Here is a 21,366-nt window from a genome sequence, read left to right as displayed (position 1 = left end):
GCAGCAGCCTATAAAAACAAAAAGAAATAGAAGCAAAAAGGGAGCTGCCAAGGAAAGCAAAAAAACACAAGGTCAGCCATTGGATCAGCTAACTCCACCATTGAATTTGGAGCCTTTGGCCTTTCCTTGCAAAAGTCCTATTTTTTGACATTTTTTATGTAAAAAATCTCTCGACTTTGAGTGTGCTAGCATCAATCTTGCAACTCAAAAAAACAAAAGTGGCGAATTGCGTTCTACTTGCTCATGAGTAGCCAGTAAGTCAGGAAATATTGTAGCATTTCTCTCTCCTCTCTCTTACTTTCTCTGACGTGGGGCCCTTTTCTTGGATGTAAGCAGGATACACCCTTCCATTGCAGTTGATTCCGGTCAAATGAGGTGTAAATGTGCTATACACCTCCTCACTGGTGATGCTCAGGGTAAACTAGCAACTTCACCTCACATATTTAAAAATCATAGGCTAATTGCGAGTGGAGTATAACTCAGTTGGTTAAACTCTTAGGGCTCGTTTGGTACACGGGACTGTCTTGGCATGGACTATGCTTATGGACTGTCTTGGCTTGGCTTGGCTTGGTCTAAGTTGGATAACACTTATCCTGCGTTTGGTGTACGCTTGGACTAGGACTAGATTTTTTATTTTTTATTTCAAAACTATCTATGTATATGTGTATATGTATAAATACATATATTATGTATGTGTACATATGTATTTTATAATATATGTGACATGTATGTGTATATACATGTATATATGTATATTATAAATAATATAAACATATGTATGTATATATATATATACATATATATACATGTATGTGTACATATATATATATATATATGTTTGTACCATATCTGACCCTCCACTCATACAACGACACGTGGATCAGAAAAGCTCACCCAAGTACCCAAGGCCTCGAACAATCGGCATCGGCTACCGATGACATTGTCTCAAAGCTGCAAACAACCGATACAGGCCCAGCTCGTCTACAATCGGCACCCCATACCGATTGTACATAATCAGCCTTGAAGCACCCGCCCAAAATATCTAAGGACTCGTGTCAACCTCACAGGGCCCTCCCACGAGTCCCACATCGGAAATGAACACCACAAGCATCCCAAATGCCCTCTATAAATACACCCCTTCACCATCAACAAAGGGGTAAGACTTTTCAGCTTGACTTTTATACTACTATATAGTCAACAGCAAGAGCTCTTAAAAACAATCTTACTCGAGCATCGGAGGGTCTTAGGCTGGTTCCACACCGGTTCCATAGACTTTACGAGCTTCGCTTATCTTCTATTCAGGATCAGCATCCAAGGACAGGAAGAATCGGCATCCAACACCCAATCGATCTCTTGATCGTCCATCCCACTTGTAAGTTGCACTCATCTCTATCTATTCAAGATTTAGCGCCAACAATATATATACATATATATATATATATATATATATATATATTATAAAATACATATATATATATATATTATATTATAAAATACATATATATATATATGTATTATACCCATGTATATATGTATATTATATATATATATATATATACATACATTATACATATATAATATATGTGTATATATACATGTATATTACATGTATATATATATATATATATATATATATGTATATTATATATATACATGTATGCTATATTATATATATAATATATGTATAATATATGTATATTATATTATAATATATATTACATATATACACGTATGCTATTATTATAATATTAATATGTATATGTGTATATGGGTATATTATAATAATAATATACATGTATATATGTATATGTATATTATATATATTATATATGTATATATGTGTATGTATATATATACATATATGATATATTTATGTGTATATACATGTATATATGTACATTATAGTATATATGTAAGTAAGTTTAATAATAATAATATATGTTATTAATTTTATAATATAATATATGCATTTTATACATTAGTCACCATTAGGACTAGCTAATCCTCCCTTTCCACATGGGATTAGTAGTCCCCTCCTAAGGAGGTGTTTTTGGTGGGCCCGGTATTAGCAATCTCATCTAAGACTAGGATTAGATAAAACAAACATGGTACTAAATATAGTCCAAGCCAGTCCAAGCCAATCCTGTGTACCAAACGAGCCCACCTCTACCCATGCGGGCAGAGGTTCGAAACTCTTAGTCACCCAATGAGTGTAAACCCCCAATCACTTATGATCCGTTTGGGAGTGATTCTGGAACAGTTAAAAGCGCTTTCTGACAACCAAAAATGTTTCTGATAGCGTTTGGCAGAAAAGTTTAGAAGCGCTTTTAGGCCATAGAAGCGTTTTCTGGAAAAGCACCTGCCATGTGATTCTTCAAGAAGCACTCCCAAGTGCTTTTCCAAGAAGCACTCCCCAGTGCTTTTCCAAGAAGCACGTCGATTTCTTGAGAAAATTTCAACGTCTTTATAATAAAAGTGCTTTTAGTAGAAGCGCTTATAAGTAGAAGTGCTTCTTAGAGAAGCAGTCTCAAACAAGCCCTTATACTCAAAAAAGAAAAATCAAAGGCTAATTTGGAGCAAGTCTTCCTGAGCTTTTCCACGAGTTAGATTGTAGTCCCTAAACTCATCTTTTAGTTCATGCAGTCCTCTAAAATAAAAGAAAAAAGACGAAAACCACACAAAAATGGTAAGAAAATCTCTACATTTTCTGGTATGTCCGCTACTATCGAGGTATGGGCAAAAACCATCCGTACTGTTCAAACCAAATCGATAAAAGGAATTAGGGTCAAATTTTTACACTAGACAGTGAAATCTTTGATCACACCGAACTAAACCACAATTAGTTTGGTTTAGTTTGGTTCAATTTGATTTGGCCTTTCGAAACCAATACCTAACCAAATCGTCTTGACACTTAATATTTTCTTATTAATTATCACCATTTGTTATTATGTTTCATTCATCGGGCATATTGATATCAACCGTTCAATACCAAAAATTAAAATTCCTAAGCCATTCAAATTTGACGTCACTCCTCTCCATCTTCCACGGTAAGAAATTTTCTCAACTATGCTTCAATTTTATGGTTTGAAATTTCGTTTATATAAATTATCTCTGTCACAAGAACCACTATAGTCTATAACATTATAGAGTCTGGGATACCTGCTCAAAATTGACGCGCAACATGACAAAACGTGTAATTTTGACTAAAAGAATCGATAGATACAACAATTATATTATTGATTTCTCGTCTATATGTGATCACTCCTTCCTGTAAACTAGCGTAGGGTATTCTGGACTCCACATGCTGTTCTGCACATATTCTTTGATTTCTTCCTGCAATCCAAAATTATATCAATGACCATGGCAATTCCAGAACCACTGATGTTTGAAGAAGCAAAGACATTCATGATATCTTATGAATATATTCGTGAAAGTAGTTTCAGATTGGGATATAAACGTTTCTCTTACGAATTTGACTGATCAGAAAATAAGATGGAAAGTTCTTCTGGGAACACTTTATGAATTTGACTTCTACACAAACTTATAAATGCTAGCAGTGTAACAAAATTTTCAAGAAAAGAAATTTTATGCTACATCAAATCGTCACGGTAATTAAAATAATATGGGTTCAAAACATTCTTGTCAAATATATGCAGAAGGGATCGTCATGCCCTAGATGAGATGGTTAAATCATCTTCTTTTATTTTATTTTATTTTATACTCTCATTGCTAACAGTTCATCTTTTCAATATATTCCATTATCAATATCATCCGACAAAGCAAAAGAAGTGCAAACCAGATATACCTGACTAAGTTTCCGAAGCTCTCGAGAATCCATTTCACGGTACCCTTCCACTAGATCCTCCTCTATAGCTTCCTTTATCACAGCTGCAGCCACCTCCTTTGTAATATCACGTATGCTGCAAATATGAACCGGGTTTATAGACATGCATAACAGCTTGAGTATAAATCCTTTTAATATCAAATAAAGATAAATACAGAGGAAAGGGCACAGTAAGAAATAATAAAGGCCATTTTGTACCTAGATATAGAAGGGTATATAACCCCTTTAAGAACCTCCTCGTCTGTCATATATGCTGCAAGGCTGTTTTCAATTTAACTGTTAGAACTCAGAAGAACCTAAAGCATAATCTTCCACTCGAGAATATATTTTAGAAAGTTGAATTATTCAAATGCACATGTATATCTCCAGAAAAAAAAAAGTGCATACAATCATAAATCAGTAATAGTAATCTGTACTACAATAATAAGCAGATTCCCCCACTTTTCTTCCACACTAAAGGGAACAAAAATGATCCTCAATGGACTAATGGAATACTTTCTCCATATATGTCTAGTTTCATACAGTTACTACCTTATACTTAGAATTCCCTGATCCAAATACAGTTTCTGTATGAGAGAGAGCCACCTTATCCTTAACATTTTCTCCCACTTGTCAATGACAGTTACAATATGCATGTGTATATTACAACTACTGAAGTTTGGGTAAGCAACCAATTACAAATCCGAGACCAATTCATGTGATAACAAATTGAATTAAAAAAAGTATACAGGAGAGTATAATTTCAGGGAAGGCTCAGAGCACCTTCTCCAATTGATTATTAACACAGTTTACCAGATAATTCGTTTGGGTCAAGATATCTTATTGATCATAACAGATGATTCAAGGGCAATAAATAAAATGCATAGATTCTGAAATTCTTTTTTAAGACAAACTGAACTGTTGAAATGTCCATCCAGTAAAAGTTATTGATGAAGTTTATGAGAAATACCACTCTGCTGCAGCCTGTAACATGCCATCAGAGACAATTCTGGAGCCAGATAAAAGAGTACCAAGTCCAATACTGCATGAGAAAAGATGCATTTATAATTATACAATATCACAACTGAAATAGTTAAATTAGATCTGCATTCCTTTAGAAAAGAGAAAGTGGACAACTAACCCCGGAAAAAGGTACATGTTGTTTCCCTGGTTGCAGTGCCCAATATGGCCATTTCCTATCAAATATAGAACTCTAGGTAAGAACTTCTGATAGACCATTTTATATTATATTCATGTAGAGAAATGATTCATAATCTTAAATATAACTAGCAATAATTTTATACAAAGCTGAGGAATCTTTTCTAGCACTAGAAAGAGAAGCTTCTTTTTTTCTCTCTCTCTTTTGATAGTCGTAAGGACAATGTTTTTTCGTCAGTAGAATGATAGAATCAAAGCAAGAAAAGGATAGCCATTTTAAGCCTACAGAATAAAATTGGTCAATGAATTGGTAATGCTTACAAGCATCATATCATAAAGAGAACATAAATACTCTTTCGATGAACATGACTACTCAAAATGCCCTTGTGCTTTTCATGAAAGAGAGCCACCAAACAGGATCAAACAACTGCAGGCCTTGGCATCTATGTTAGGCATGTGCATGTGTGCCCATAACTCTCACATGCATCCATGGTTGTTTGTAAGGGAATGGACGTCTTATAGGAGTCAAACAATCTGTTGGGTTATTTTGGTAAATCTCTGACCTCTCCAACATGATGGATCTTATGCTCAAACTCTTTGTCAAGTGTTGCGACCTTTATCCTTGGATGCATTCTTATATCAGCGGCATAGTTTCTTTAATAAGTCAATTCTTTTATTATGAGCACCAAGGGGGTATGAGATCAATGTCTTTTAAAAATAAAATGTTTTCAATCCTTGAGCGATTTAATCCTTGAATTTCTTTCTCTGCCTTAGTGCTTGGACACACAATAGCTTGAAGACTCAAACCTTCCACCAAAGTCATCCTTAAGTGTATGTGAAAAAACAAGCAAACAAAAAAGAGGGTTTCTCGTTTAATTAACCATTTGTGTGTGTACATGAACAACCTCCCCAATCTCCCAGTACAATATCGGTTTTTATTTATATTTATTTTTAGAAAAATGTCAGTACTGCGGTAGTTATAATTTCCACAGTTACCAGCTAAACATTGATAGCACGTTCTGCATTATGAGCAACACATGTTATAGTTATCATATCAACTTCAACAACGTGGGAGATATTCAAACATTTACTACAACAAGAAAGATACAATAGAGGAAGAAAAAGAAACAAATTTGTCTTCATACATACCAAGGTCCACGTCTTTGAATGGACTTCCACTAGCAAAAACAACATTGTCACCCACAATAGAAAATGCTTCTTCAGGAGTGCACTCAGCTATTCCAAAACAAAATAGTGTTGTTCAATAAGCTGAATTTCCATACCATTCCCCCCCAAAAAAAACCTCTTCTCCAAAAGGAAAGGAAAGGAAAAGGCGTACCATTTGTTGTCGGATTTGACATTGCAAAGATGGCTGGTCTAGTTGAAGTTGAACCTCTAAGGGCCTCTAATACCTAAAATTGCATCTGCCTCACATCAATTTTGCAAGAAGAAAAAATGCTAGGCGTAGCCACATAGCAGAATATTGAAATTCTAGAGAGAGAGAAGCTAACAAAAAATGGTCCAGACGATATTTCATCTCATGAGTCATGACAAACTTGGATATAAAAGTGCAAAAATGATCCATTGAAATAACAAAACAGAGATAGTTAATCAAAAATTTGTAGTTCACAGTCAACATATGTACGTATTTTGCAGCATCTTAAAAAACTGGTTAAAAATATCGGAGTTTCTACATGACCACGAGGCAAGGACAGCTTGCGTAGTCATTATTTCATAACCAAAAGTTACATTTTGTGAATTGTACCATGAAAAAGTTAGATAGTGTGCAGTAATATTTTATTCAACCTTCTTATCTTAGAAAATCAACCTTTCCTTCTTGATCAAAAAAACCATGGACATCCACATGTGTAAATTTTTTATCATAACACATCATTATCATTTCTGAAATGCAAAACAATTACTCAATATGCAAAATGATCCCGGAAGCATGCAACAAAAGGCCACTCCTCTCCAAGATTTTTACTAGAAACCATTTCAATTTATAGGATGCATTATAAATACCTCTTTCGAGAACAATCCCCCTACTGCAGAAAGTCCAAGAAGTACATCAGGCTTCACTTGTTGAACCTGATTAGCAAAGATTACTAAGACGTCATCAATAGTTGTGACCAAATGAGAGTGTCTACCATTTAAAATTAGAGAATATAATTATATAACTAATAATATAAACTGTTACCCAATAATTAAAAGTGTAGACAGGATTAGAACAGTTGACAAAAACATATTTGTTAGAAGGACTCTAACTGCTAATTATTCTTGATGCATAAGCAGATTCAGCTCAAAAACATTTTGCAATACACACTTAAATCAACTACATAGTCTTATTAAATAATTCACTGGGAGAATATAAGAGCAAGTTGTATAAAATATAAGAGCATTTTTGCTCACCACTTTAACCCAAGGTGTATCCTCACCACCATTCTCAACACTTGACACATGTCCATATGCATAACCATGGTTCCATACATATAAAGTAAAAAGTTAACCACGGTTATGCCTATGGACACGTGTCAAGTATTAAGAAGGGTGGTGAGGATATGCCTTGGGTTAAAGTGGTGAGCAAAAATATTTCCATAAAATATAACAGTAATTAGAGCCTTAGAGCCTTAGTAATGCAATTCTTGCAAGATGTGTATGAAATATCTTTTGTTACACAGCTAGGCCACATCCAGATTCCTGTACTAAATTTCAATTTTCTAAACATGGAAAAATCCCACCATGTAAACCATGCGGGCTTGTAAGTGCAGAAAAAGATAATATTACATATTAAAGTGTGAATAATTCACTAACCACTTCCACAAGACTTGCGCCTTCCCTTAACCCTTGACGATGAATTTCTTTGACATTCCTTGCAAAAGGATGGGCTTCTGGATCAAGATCTTCCCGTTCCTCTGTGATCAGACCCTGTATACATGACAACCACCAAATTAATTATCTTGTCTGGCTAAAATATAATATAATTGAAAACTTAATTATCTTGTCCAGCTAATGGTGAAGCATATTGGGAATATGATAGCTGCACCCACGTTCTAAATCATCAATCTGGATATAAAGTATACATACAGGGAAGAGCCCTATAGCCACCATAAGGTTATCTGATAAAACCAAGAAGCTACAAACAGGAGTCACCATACCTCATATTTTCATACATAATGAAACTCATTATATAAAGTAGAAATTCTGGGCAGTTCAGTTGATATTTCAACAGTTCTGCTAATAGGAAACAATTACTTCAATGATGGATGGGGTTGGGATTTGTGAAAATAAAAAATCAGGGCACTTCTATGATTCTATGTAAGCTCATGATTGAATGGAATTCTATAATGAACTCCATTGGAAACAGGAAACTGAGTGATTAAGGATAAGGAGCTTGAATAATCTGTCGAACAGATCCAACAAATCATGGAACGAGCCATCGGCATAGTGAATAACATTGAAAGTTCACCATTTGGCCTATTAACAACCGAGAAGACCCAACTAGTGTCAATGCTGACCAATCAAGAATTCCTCCTTAGTCATGTGTCTTGGATCCCAGCTTAAGATAATACTTCCTCACTATGTTAACCTCCACTACTTCCACTATGATATATGCAATTCTCGCAAAAAAGTATTCAAACTATTTGAGTTATATAAATAATGAGCAAACTACTTGTCTTTCTGTGTCTAAGAATTTAAAATTGATTGTCACTAGAAATATTTTATTAAAGGCCAAACACGAAACCTGTCCCCTTGTAACAGAAGCACAAATTTGATTTTTAAAAGTTAAAAGAGTATTTGATGGTTCTACAGCATTATGTGACTGCTTGTTCACCTTGGCATCAACCACCCAGAATTGTCTGCCTGCACTCTGAAATGCATGTTCATTGTTCCCTAACATCCTTGCCATTGTTTTTCTTGTCGCATTAAGAACACCTATTCCTGCACTGCAGCAATGCAATGATTAAGCAAAGCAGCCTTGGTAGTTGATCTTTATAATGTAAGTTCTTTGGCCTCATTTTTCAGTATAAAGATGCATAAATTCAAGTCCAACTGAGAAGCCTCCCAAGAAAACGGTCAGCAGATTTGCATGTTTATTGACATGAAAAGTGGTGACTGCAAGGAATGCAAGAAAAAAATACTATCTCCAAGTAAATTTCAATAAAACCTTGTTTAAAGTATTAAGAAACAGGCCCTCTCTAAATCCCACTAAATTTAGTAAACTGATAGGAAAACAATAGTGTTTAGAGATGTTGGAGGCACAGCCACATTCAAACGACCACCAACATCTCATCGGCCATTAAATCAATAAAATAAAGTAAAGCTCTATCGGGTACTTAATACCACTCCGTCAAAACATCCCCACTCCTGTATTTGAATTTGTGTTTTTAACTGCTCAGAAGTCTATGCTTTAACGAGATGGATATCTTTTAAGTACTAACCTTCCAGCACCAGCAACAACAATCTTTTGTTTAGGGAAGTCAATCATTGGCCTTCCTTGAGCCCTTACAGCTCCTAAAAGTCCAGCAATTGCAACTCCTGCGGTTCCCTATAAGACAAATTGACATGAAACTAGATGAAATTATACCAGAATGGAAGGGTAACTTTATTTCCATATATCAAATTTAAAACAATTTTAAAACAGTTTTTCACGTCTTTACAGTTAGTTAACCATTGCATCCCAAAAGCTTGAGCTATTAAGGGATCAGGTAACACTGTACATCAAATCAACACCCTCCCTCAGCATCACTCAATCATTAATGCGAATATAGATGTTTAGTGTATGTTGGATTAAAAAAAAAACTAGAAAATACAAAAAGATGTACAGTATCATTCTTTTGACTCTTGTCCCAATCCCAGTGTTTGGAAAAGAAAAAATGTAAAGTTTAGTCTCAAATAGATTTATAAATAATAATACAAAATTATGGGAAAGGCTAGTACATTTTTATTTCTTTTTGTTTTTTGGGACTAAAGGAAACATGATTTAAATTTTTTAATATGATAGGCCTTTAAATAAAATTATAGAACTGGGCCTAAAAACATGACTTTAATTTAACATTGTAAACTGAGGCCTAACTCAAAAACTGAGCAAGGAGTTTGGATTGGCCCTGCTGATTGATATAAAGGGATAACACAAACCTGTAATAATGATGATTAGATGCTACCACATGAAATAAAAGAGTTACCTGAACATCATCGTTAAACATTCTATAGGTATTTCTGTAGCGCTGTAACAGCTTAAACGCCCACTTGCTTTGAAAATCTTCAAACTGTACAAAAAATAGAGCAAGTATTTCTTTAAAGTTAAATGCTGCACTTAATGCATTCCAGCTTCTAGTAACTAAATGAAAATGAATGACATTCAAATTACCTGCACAATCACATGAGGCCAACGAGTAAACACTGCTTCCATGAATTCATCAATGACAGCAAGGTACTCATCACCGTCAAGACGGTGTCTTTGCAATCCCAAATCTAAGAATAAATAATAGATGGTTGTTGATTGCTATGGAGATAAATTCAACTGTTAAAGAATACATGTACATGAGGAAAGAACTTGGTAAGAAATATAAATGCTACTGATGATAAAACTTGGAAGTGAAAGTTAAAAGGCGCATTTGCAGAATGTAATTCATTGAACAGACATTGAAAAGGATGAATTGAATGGTAACACAAGAGATGAGCTTGCTATAGCTGATATTTTCAAAACATTAACTGGTTTTCTAATTAAAAATTAAACTGAATGATACTACTGCTAGTTACCTTTTATCTATTGTTGTTCTTTTTTACTTCTACATATAGGCAACCGTGATGGTAAAGAAACATATTCAATAAGAGAAAGAGAATAGGAGTTCTTGTCATCTAGATCAGCACTGATTAACTAATATCATACACAAAAAGTTTTGGATGCTATGTTTGAGTTTGTATGTTCTCTTTCCCACAACGGTAATGGGCTCTTGTTTTACAGTGAAAAGAATCACCATGCTTCTTGTACTACACCTCTTTTATGAATCCTGTATTAAATCTCACCATGTGCTCAATCATTACTCTATATGGACATCCTAAATTACATATAAAGCATATGGAGAAGATGATGATAGAACACCAAAAATACAATAATCAGAAAACTTGAATGCCTAGTCTGTTATCATGTGCCTGTACCATGCTTTCAGAGCCTAAAAAATATAAAAGTCGTCTTCTAAAATGGTTTTTGCCAAATTCTTTATAGTGCCACTTCAATGTCTTCGCAGATATATTGTACCAGCACCATATTAACATTGTAAATACATAATAGCTGTTTTTTGTACCGCATATTGAAGATTAGATGAGGAAACACTTACACAAGGGGTCTTTGAGCAGTTTTTCATTGTTAGTTCCAACATCAATCATCACAGGAAGTACCTATAGGATGGAGCATAAGGCGTTAAGAACAATATGGAATTTTCCAAATAATTCTCCATAAGCAACCAAGAGGAGAGTATATACCAATGATGCATAGCACAAATCAATGTGAAGGTTCACTAGGTCAAGTAACAGCGAAGAGATAAAATTACCTCAGCATAGACAAACACCCGAACAGATCCAGCAATTCACAATTAGTTATAATCCTTTTTTATTTTCTTTGGAAGACGAAAGTATCACTAATTCCCTACTATTGCAACAAGAACCCTCTAGAATTTTATTTACTGTATATATATAGGAAACTTAATTTTATAAAGCTAAAAGGAAACAGAAACAGATGGGCAAGTTGGCCATCTATGAAAGATGCCAACTGAAAGCTTATATCAGAAACATAAAAATTATATCATACTATAAGGAGTGTACTCCTTTGATTTAGATGTGGTTCATTGATACAAATTCGACAAACTTGCTTACAATCGTACTAGAAGGAGTAACTCCTTTGATCCAATTTTTGGATGTATATGTTGAAATAAACACACCACAATTATCTAATTAAATAATAAAGCATAAGCAAGAGAAAGAAAAATGAGTAAGAAATTACCCTTTGAGGGTTTATTCCAGCAGCAGCAACATATAAATCCAGTTTCCCAATTGCAATTCCAATTCCCTGGACTCCAAGGTCCCCAAGACCCAATATTCTGCTCCCATCTGTAACAACAATCATATCAACCTGCACAGGAATTCCATGATTGATCACATAAATTAGGCTGATTTTTTTCTGAAACACCAAGATTGAAGTTCACAACTTGTATTCACCTTTCATAAGCCACATTTCAAGGGAAGTGTTGAAATGATAGGAAGGGTAAACAATTTTAACCTCTGTTTTCTATTTTACTACCTTCAACAATTGACCGTATATAAGTACAACTTGAAGCCTTTTATCTCCTAGTTTTAAACAGATATCAACATTAATACAGATAATCTATTGAGTTAAATCAGTCAACCATGAAACCCACATCTCTTACTCTGAAATACCATATCTATAACTACAATTTTGCGTATAAACTAGTCCTGGCTTGTATCACTAAGTTTTTAGAGAACAAAAAAAGAAAATCCATAACGTCCAAACTAGTAACCAGAAAATCTGTTGGTATTTTTCATTACATTAGCGAAGTGAAATGCAGGGAAGACAGAAAAAAGCACCAACAAATGGCATATTGACAAACAATATGAAACGAAGAAAACTGAAATCTGGGACCAAATAAAGTTAGCCAAACTCAGTAAATTACCACACTAAAAGTAACAATAGTTGAGACTAAATCTGAGCATCTTAAGAATTCTTTACCAGATCATTCTAAGGGACTCCATGAGCAATCAGCACTTTTTTTTTATAGGAAACAGAGAATTTTATCAGTAGAAAAGGGTACAAGCAAAGTGAACAAGTTGTCCGCTTAATTGAAAAACACTAAACCTATGAAAGCCTAAGAAAATAAAGGCCAATCCAGAAATAATAAAAGTTCATATAAAATTCGTCCTGCAATAAGTGCACAATTGACAAGTATAAAATACCTGATCGGCTGGCCAATTATAAACCATGGACATCATTTCTCCACGATCTTCCGCACTGAAGTACATTCCCCTGGGCCTTCTAAACAAACCACTGTAATTCTGGCAAACAAGACCTACAGTAGGAGTGTAGACTATAGGTGCATACTCCTCAATGTTGGCAATCAAGACCTGTCAAATTCAGAGATCACAATTTTAAACAGAAAATGATCCATTAAAAAATTGAAACGTATCAACTTACCCATTAAAAATTTGAAACACGTTTTCAACTATCAGCCAATCAGGACAAATTCTAAACACTGATTTTAATTCTATAACTCCATATAGAGTAGATGAATATTGAAGTTTGCAACTTACTTTATAATACATCGTCTCATTTCTGTCGTGCAATCGGTTCAGTATCCGCCACTTGGCCAGAGCATTTGGGTCAGATGGTCCATCTCTTGCTTGCTCTTCAAGTCTCTTCAGGTCGACCACTGTCAATAAACAAATTTCAATAGGTATTGCTAAATATGTGCAGTTGGTTTATCTGTAAATAAAACATGTTCTAAAACTAAGCGTGAAAACAACATATTGAAAAGTTATTAATTACCATGGCTTAAAAGCAAACAAGCATCAGTTCATTCAGAATATTTCTAAAACGTGCATAAATATGCAAAAGTATTAACACACTAGTATCTATTTTAGGAAGCCTATGACACTATGTTTACTAACTTCCGAAAAAAAGAAAGTTAGAATCGACTTACTGAAGCGTTCAATTTGCTGCTCGGTAGACATGACATTTGGAGGGAGAAGTCCCCGGAGATCAAGACGATCTCGTTCTGTGAAGGAAAATGATGTCCCCTAGTTTGACAATCATTTAAAAGAAGAAGAAGAAAAAAAAAAAAGCAAAGATCAACTCTTTGTAAATTAAATTAAGCAAACAATGGAACCACAAAATGCTAAAACACCATTACAATTCAAATGCAATAGACAGTAACACAGAAAACCACGGTTAATCACCAAAATTGAACACTTACTCAAAGTTGATAAACGCTCACACTTTGAGTTTAGATTATAAAGAAAAAGCTCTGTATCGACAAAACAAAAGCTAATTTGAAAATTTTATTCATAAAAAACCAAAAAATGGGCACACTACTTTTCTATACTCAAGACTTCCAATAATGAGATTGTATAATTACCAACATGGTTTAGTTTAACATAGTTATCCTACTACAATTCCACCACTAATCACTTTATTTAACCTTAACCCATGACAGAGAAGCCAATTTGCAAAACTAATTGCGCATAAATAAGAACCAACCACTAATTGATCTTCAAAAATAAAATTCAAGGAAGCAAATTAAACAAAACAAAACACAAATAGAAAGGAAAGTGGCTGATTGGGTTACTTTATTGAACCAGGGGTCGTGAAGAATGTCGAGGCTGCGCTTGTGTACAATGATTGGGCGGTGGCCCTCGGTCGTGGTGAAGGATCTCGAGTGCGGGAGCAGAGGATTGCTGCCCATTCTGACTCTGTACTTCAGGTGTTTGATCAGGGACGAAGAGAGCCTGATCGGCGAGTTGAAGTTCGACATGTCTGACTGAGAATGTGAGAAGAAGAAGACTGCCAAGAGTAAATGGAGGCTTGTGATATTACTGGCAGTGTCGACTCCCCAAATTGGAGAAGAGAGAGGAATCCCCAATTTCATTGTCAACAGTCAAAACAGTTCTGCTTTGCTGGGCCCATCTCCAAAACGCGGGGACCGACACAACATTATCTGCACTCGGTCTGTAATTAAAAATTTTCCTTTTGGCCCATAATTTAATTGATTTAAAAGAGAAATGGCAATATCAATTGTGAACCTTCCATTTGGATTAAGGAATTGAAATTTACATAAAATTCTAAACGATGGACTTTAGATTTCCATCATTTCAATTTTTGGCAATTGAAGATTTAAGTGTTTGAATTTATGTATGTCGAATTTTGTAAATGGCATTATGAAAATTGTTAAATGACATCTATTTTGGTAGAAATTAAACTCGAGAATTTGATTCTTCAAATCCATACTTAAGTTGCCAAACAAAGAAATTGTCAATTTCTCCTCTTAAATTCCCAACTTTTGGTTAAATTCCGAGTTATTTTTCCTCATCCAAACGGAGGGATATAGATGAACAATTGGAATAGCCAACTTGCGTGTTGGTGATTGCTCCAAGCACAACTGTTAAATATAATATAAGGACAATGCTTGGCTCCTGATATATCAGAAGTCATTCCTCCTCAACACATGATGTGGCCTTCTTAAGAAACGACACATGTTTCTTTTTTTTTTGTTTCACTGACTCTCCCTCTCTCTCTTCTCACCCACTCTCCTCTCCTCCCCCAGCTCTCTCTTCTCTCATCTCCCCATCTCTGTCTCTTCCCTTGCAACTCTTTAGAAGAAATTTTCAGCCCCTTTCTCTTCCCATCGTTGCTCCTCCATCATCATCTTGTTGGTGGTGGAAAGATCCATTATTGAGCTACTTGGAGAGATCCATCATCATCACCCAAAAACTATGTATTGATTTCTCTCCTTTTTAATTTTTAATTTTATTGAGTTATTTATTGGGGAGTTTTGGAAATTTTGGGAATGGTAGAAGAAAGAAATGGAGAGATGGAGAGATGGAGAGATGAGAGAAGAGAGAGCACGGGAGGAGAGGAGAGGCGAGTGGGTGAGAAGAGAGAGAAAGAGAGTCGGTGAAAGAAAAAGAAAGAAAAAAAAAAACAGGTGTCATTTTGTAAGAGGCCACATTTTGTATTGAGGAGGAATGGCTCATGATATATTAAGAGCCAAGCATTGTCCATAATAGAATCCTTCTTTGTTCTTTTTAAGAATTTTTTTTTATCGGATTTCGCAGTACCTAAACTATTAGAGAATGAAGTGCTCTTATATTTTGTTGAATTTTATGGTGACAATTACAAAATGTGATTGTTAAACTCATAATTTTATACATATACATGTCATGTTTACTTAGTTCTTTTGCTTAGTTTCTTAGCATTCTGAGTCATTTATCTCTCTTTTTGTGTTTTGTAGGTCAATAGAGCAAGAGAGCATAATTCATGCAATTCAAGCATGTTAAGGCCTGATTTAGATGAATGGAATAAGAGCTTAAAAACAAACCCAATTTGGGCTACACTCCCTTGTCAGTCCAGTTTCGTAAGTCACATTGCAGGCCCTATTGCAGCTACCTACACAGCTCTGAAGAGAAGACATCTTTCATAGAAATTGTTCCAATGAGTGTTTATTATAACATATTCAAAATTTAGCCCCATTGGATAAATTGGGAGTCTGTCACCCATCAAACACAGAACCATGCTCAGGAGGACATTTATTTGCAGCTGTCAAAACTCAAGACTGAGTTAGCAACTTGTTTTGGGCTTAACATCTTCACTCAAAAATTGATCCAAATGACATGTGGTTGGAAAGATGACATTCTGAACGTCAATCTGGAGGGATAAAAGTTGTCATTTGCTTAAGGAAAGCTCAATATGTGAACCCATGAAGTTGATGGTCATTCTGAGAGTTTTTATCAAAAATAGCCAAAATTTACTCCATACTTTCGTAAACATCAGTTTTTATAAAAACTTTCAAAAATAGCCAAAAACTCACTTAAATAGACTTAAATGCCCTCAAAACTAAAACTCGCGTAAACTCCAAATTTGTACACCAAATAATGTATCTTGAAATAATAAAGTTTCCCTTGTGTCTTGATTTGTCATTATTTTATTTTAGGAAAAAAAAAATTAAAAATCATACGTAGTTAATTAACCCTAGAATCTCAAATTAAATCAAATATTAAGTGACCTCCTTTTCTTGCCATGAATAACCTCACCCAAGCTGCCATTGGGCATGTACTCGTTTATGACTCAAACCAGAAGATTTGTTTCATGGGTTTGAATAAAAATCCAATAATCTCACAATGTGCCTATGTCGAATTCAACCTAGAGTTTGAATCCTAGAGTTTGAATCCTAACGTTGAATCAATATGATCATGGGATGACCCTCTGCTTATTACTTGTATTTTTTCATAGCCACGCATAGCTTTTTTGTACATGGGAGAAACCCCTAATGTGCAAATTGAAATATACCCAATAAAATTTTCATACGAGAAGCTCTCCACAATCATTGATGAATTTCCTAGGTTGGATGATGTCCACTCTTTCTATGACGACCTTCTTCTTGTTCTCTGCAACAAAGATCTTTCTATGACTTTATTTATTTATTTATGTGGGTTTTAGTATTGAGGGTACATAAGTTTATTCAAGTGAGTTTTTGGTTATTTTTGAAAAAATTTATAAAAACAAACATTTATGAAAGTTGGGGGTAAATTTGGGCTATTTTTTATATATAAAAACTCTCATTCTAACCTTAGCATGAGATGATTTATGTTGGTGATGGGGAGGTTAGGTGAGCTGATTCAAGTGGAGTTTTCCAGCAGCCACAAGAAATAAAGAAGATGAAGTGGGTGTTGTTGGTGAACTATTTTTAAATGCAATTGTGTGTTAGGTGAAGTAGGTGTGGTTGGTGAACTCAATATCCAAATCAAAATTCCTACTTCCCTTAACCCTATAAATAGAGAGTCTCCAAAAGAGCTGAGGGGGAATTCATCATTCATTCATATTCCATCACATTGTTTACAAAAAGAGTGAGAGTTGAGAGTCGCAAAGAGAGAGAAGAGAGAAAGCAACAACTGGGAGGCTTTGGCCTCTTGGCAACCATGGAGATGAAGCTTTTCCATCTCTAGCATGCTATCCCTATCTTCTTCTCCTCCCTTTGCCTTTTATTTTCTTCTTGTATTTCCTTAGCTTTACTTTGTCTTTCTATTTAATAAACACCTTGTAATTTTCTGTTATTGTTATGAACATGATGATTTTAAGTTTTTGAAGTTTGACTAGTTTTCAAGTTTCAATTTTGGTTCTTGTTCTTATTCATTATGCTTATCGGTTAATATGTTTGTTTGAATGCTTGATCACCATTTAAACTTATATGTTAGCTATTTTGGTTGGAATTAAGAGTAGACACCATATGCCTTAATTCAAATTGAACTATGAATATAAAGAGTATGTATGAACATTCGACAACAGGGATTACATACATGCTTTGTTGTTTAAAACGTTCTCCTATGCTTAATGGATTTCTAATGCTTAATTTAGGTTCGACAACAAAGATCTAATTCGGAAATTAGGAATACAAGGTTTAGGCAAGACACCATGGCTAAATTATACATTTGAGAGAATCAATCTTTTTACTTGAATTGAACTTATTAATTTGATTGCTTGAGACTTAGAATTTGATTGTTCCCTAGTGTCCTAAAACTGTTTTCAAACCCAAAATCAGCTTTAGTGTCTTCTTCTTTTATTTAATTTTATGTTTTCAATTCTTGTGCTCTTCTAAATCATTTTTAAACCTTGTTTTCATTTTAGTTTTGTGCAAGGGATCAAATTGAATCAATCTATCATCAATCCTCGTGGGATCGACCTCGCACTTACACATGTTATACTATTCAATGGCTTGTGCACTTACGAGTATCACAAGTTGAGGATGCAGCTGAATCTGACACAACAGTGATTGGGCATTGCCATTACCACTTTCCCAGCTAGATATAGGAGAATATTCGAAAGTCTTAATACAAATATTAACAAGGATATTTAAGTGTCGTAGAATATTTGGTACATTTCAAGATATCTTACACATATGCCAAGACATATCTTATGAGAAGTAAATATAGTAACAAATAGTTTAGCAAATTTTGGACATATATTTTATCATTTTATATTTGGTAATTATGTTATCTTCTTCCTATAATATTGTTTAGATTTAAATTTAAGTTTGTATAAGGATTGTAGTTATAATTCTCTCTTTTACTTGTTTTTGATTTGTTCGTTTACATCCATGTTCTACTTATTAGGCATGGAGGTTAATAGATATGCTTATCAAAACTAACCTCCACATATTCAACACTGTCTTGTGAATCCAACAAACCACTATTGGTCATTCATTTTCAGCTAAAAAACACGATGCATGTTGAATAGCTTGCCGATTGTGCAATCCTTGCTTCACATGCCATCATCTCCACGTCGGTTTGACCGTTCTGAGCCCTATGAGCAACTGGCTGGTGCTTCTCTGTGTCTCCCTTCCCATTGTCTTCATACCAACACTCCCTAGTTCCCAGACAAAGCCTCATGATTCTCACTAATTAAGGGCCCGTTTGATAACCATTTCAATTTTAGTTTTTAGTTTTCATTTTTCATTTTTTGTGCTAGAATATAGAGGAAAAAGAGGGAGAATGGAAGTGAGAATAAGAGTAGAGATGATATTGAGAGGGAGAAGTAGCAAAAGTGAAAACAAGATTTTAAAACTGAAATCTATTTGAAATTGTTTTCACTTTCAAGTTTTTATTTTCACTTTTGTTCCTCTCATCCTCCCCTCTCATTCTCTCTCTCATAGTCTAAAATATCGATAATATCAATGAAATATCGACGATATTGTCATTTTTTCAGGTCACGGATATTTCGGAACATATATACACATATTGTATAAATATCGAAAAATATCGATGTTGATAATTTCGCTCGCACAAAATATAGAAAATATCGATGTAATGGAAAAAAGGGAAAGAAAAAAAAACACAAAGCACATACGCAAAGGGGATTCGAACCCCTGCTATTTCACTCCTCCAAGGCCTTAACCACCATGTTACTTATGTTTTTGTGATAATACACAAATGGGAACTCTATGTGGTACTAAGTCACTCATGTATCTTACCATGCAATATATGAAGTGTAAAATATTATAGTAAATCATTATATATAAATGATTATGGTGTGTTTAATCTTCTTTCATTAATTACTACATATTTTTTACACTCACAGTGTTTGTCAGCTCGCTATATAATCAACTTAAATAAGTTAAACCTATGCAATGCATTTCCTTCCAATTTTTTGTGATAAACTAATAGATAATTGACTAAATAAACATCCTCCAAAGTTTCAATAAATTTTTTAAAGTTTTTCTTACAATTTCCGTAGTTTTTATTCAATTTTTATCGATATCAATAATATCTCGATATTTCCATTGAAATTTCCATGTTTTTGGACTAACGATATTTTAGACCTTGCTCTTTCAATCTCATCCTCACTTCCATTCTCCATCTCATTTTCCTCTATACTCTAGCATAAAAAATGAAAACTAAAAACTAAAATTGAAATGGTTACCAAACAGGCCCTAAGGGAATTGATTTTGTAAATCATATCCTCACTAAATAGGGAGTTGATTAGACTGTAATTCAGTAATTGATTAGTTGACTTGAGTGAGGCTGTGAATTCAAATCTTTTATCACCAAATTCAAATCCCCTAATTGATAACAGTATAAAATGAAATAAAAATCATCTTTCAAAGCCTCCTATCGCATCTCTGCTGTTATAAAGCCAAATCAAAGACACTAAGGCCATCTCCAGCCATGAGCTATATCCCAAATTTGGCCCTAAAATAATACAAAAACCATCTCCAGTCGTGGGCTAAACAAAAGTTTGGCCAAATTTGGAGGGCCACATTTGGCCCTATAGCCCTCCAACCAGGCCACATATAGCCCAGCTTTGAGCTAGGCCAAATTTCTAATGGGACCCACGCAAGTGCTTTTCAAGAACCCAATTAAATAATGCTGGACCATTTTGAATGTCTAATTCGTATTGTATGAGAAACAATGTATAAAAAAAAATTGTTGGTAAATGATTGTTGGGTCAGACCTACCCCACTTGCTTTATTTATTTATTTATTAAAAATAAATAATAAATGTGGTCAGACCCTCACCATTTTGAATCACTTCGTACTATGTGAGAAACAAATTATAAAAAAATGTTGGTAAATGGTTGGTAAATGACCGTTGGTCAGACCTACCCCACTCCTTTTTTTTTCTTTTTTTTTAAAATAATAAATGTGGTCAGACCCTCAAATCTTTCAAGTGTTGTTTGAAAAAAAATTATAAATTTTTTTTATTGATGACCGTTGGAGCTGAAACATTGAACCCATCCTTTTTTATTATTTTTTTTTTCAAATGTCTTCATGTTTTTAGATGTTTGGTGTTGTTTAAAAAAATTATAAAAAATTTTGGGTCATGACCTTTGGAGGTCAGACCCTTGAAACCATTCCAATTTTTTTTTTTTTTTATTATTTATATAATTGCCTTTGTTGGCTTTATTTTTATTAATTTTTAAATTTTAAAAACCTAAAATTTGTCTATAAATACCTCTCCCACTCATTTCATTTCACATTTCTTACAAATTCTATCACATTCTCTACTTATTCACAACTTTCCACTCTTTCTTGTTGTCAAATATTTTATACACTCATTTCCTACAAATTTATTTTCTTCCATCATTTGGCGTCTACGCTCCTCCCATT

General features: G+C 34.2%; 1 protein-coding gene across 1 annotated transcript; it reads right to left on the bottom strand.

The window, feature by feature from the left end:
* Positions 1–3,075: 3,075 nt before the first annotated feature.
* On the bottom strand, positions 3,076–14,626 carry NAD-ME1 (NAD-dependent malic enzyme 1). The gene is made up of 19 exons (XM_021976153.2): positions 14,338–14,626; positions 13,693–13,789; positions 13,304–13,422; positions 12,950–13,117; positions 11,982–12,110; positions 11,320–11,380; positions 10,350–10,453; positions 10,165–10,248; positions 9,421–9,527; positions 8,814–8,925; positions 7,793–7,906; positions 7,004–7,069; positions 6,321–6,393; positions 6,131–6,217; positions 4,965–5,019; positions 4,794–4,865; positions 4,043–4,105; positions 3,806–3,920; positions 3,076–3,333 (listed from the first exon to the last, which is right to left on the bottom strand). The coding sequence occupies exons 1-19, from the start codon at positions 14,521–14,523 to the stop codon at positions 3,259–3,261; spliced, it is 1,887 nt and encodes a 628-aa protein (XP_021831845.2). The 5' UTR covers positions 14,524–14,626; the 3' UTR covers positions 3,076–3,258.
* Between the last annotated feature and the right edge of the window lie 6,740 nt (positions 14,627–21,366).

This window comes from Prunus avium, chromosome 2, assembly GCF_965620075.1.
Source record: "Prunus avium chromosome 2, drPruAviu1.hap1.1, whole genome shotgun sequence".
Taxonomy (NCBI): domain Eukaryota; kingdom Viridiplantae; phylum Streptophyta; class Magnoliopsida; order Rosales; family Rosaceae; genus Prunus; species Prunus avium.
The sequence above is the reverse complement of the archived record's forward strand: the minus strand, read 5'-3'. Positions and strand labels throughout refer to the sequence as shown.

Coding starts and splice junctions, on each gene's coding strand:
- NAD-ME1 (XM_021976153.2), bottom strand. CDS start 14,523: ATGTCGAACTTCAACTCGCCGATCAGGCTCTCTTCGTCCCTGATCAAA. Junction 6,218..6,320: donor GTCAAATCCGACAACAAATG/GTACGCCTTTTC, acceptor GTTTTGGAATAG/CTGAGTGCACTCCTGAAGAA. Junction 4,106..4,793: donor TTACAGGCTGCAGCAGAGTG/GTATTTCTCATA, acceptor AATTGAAAACAG/CCTTGCAGCATATATGACAG.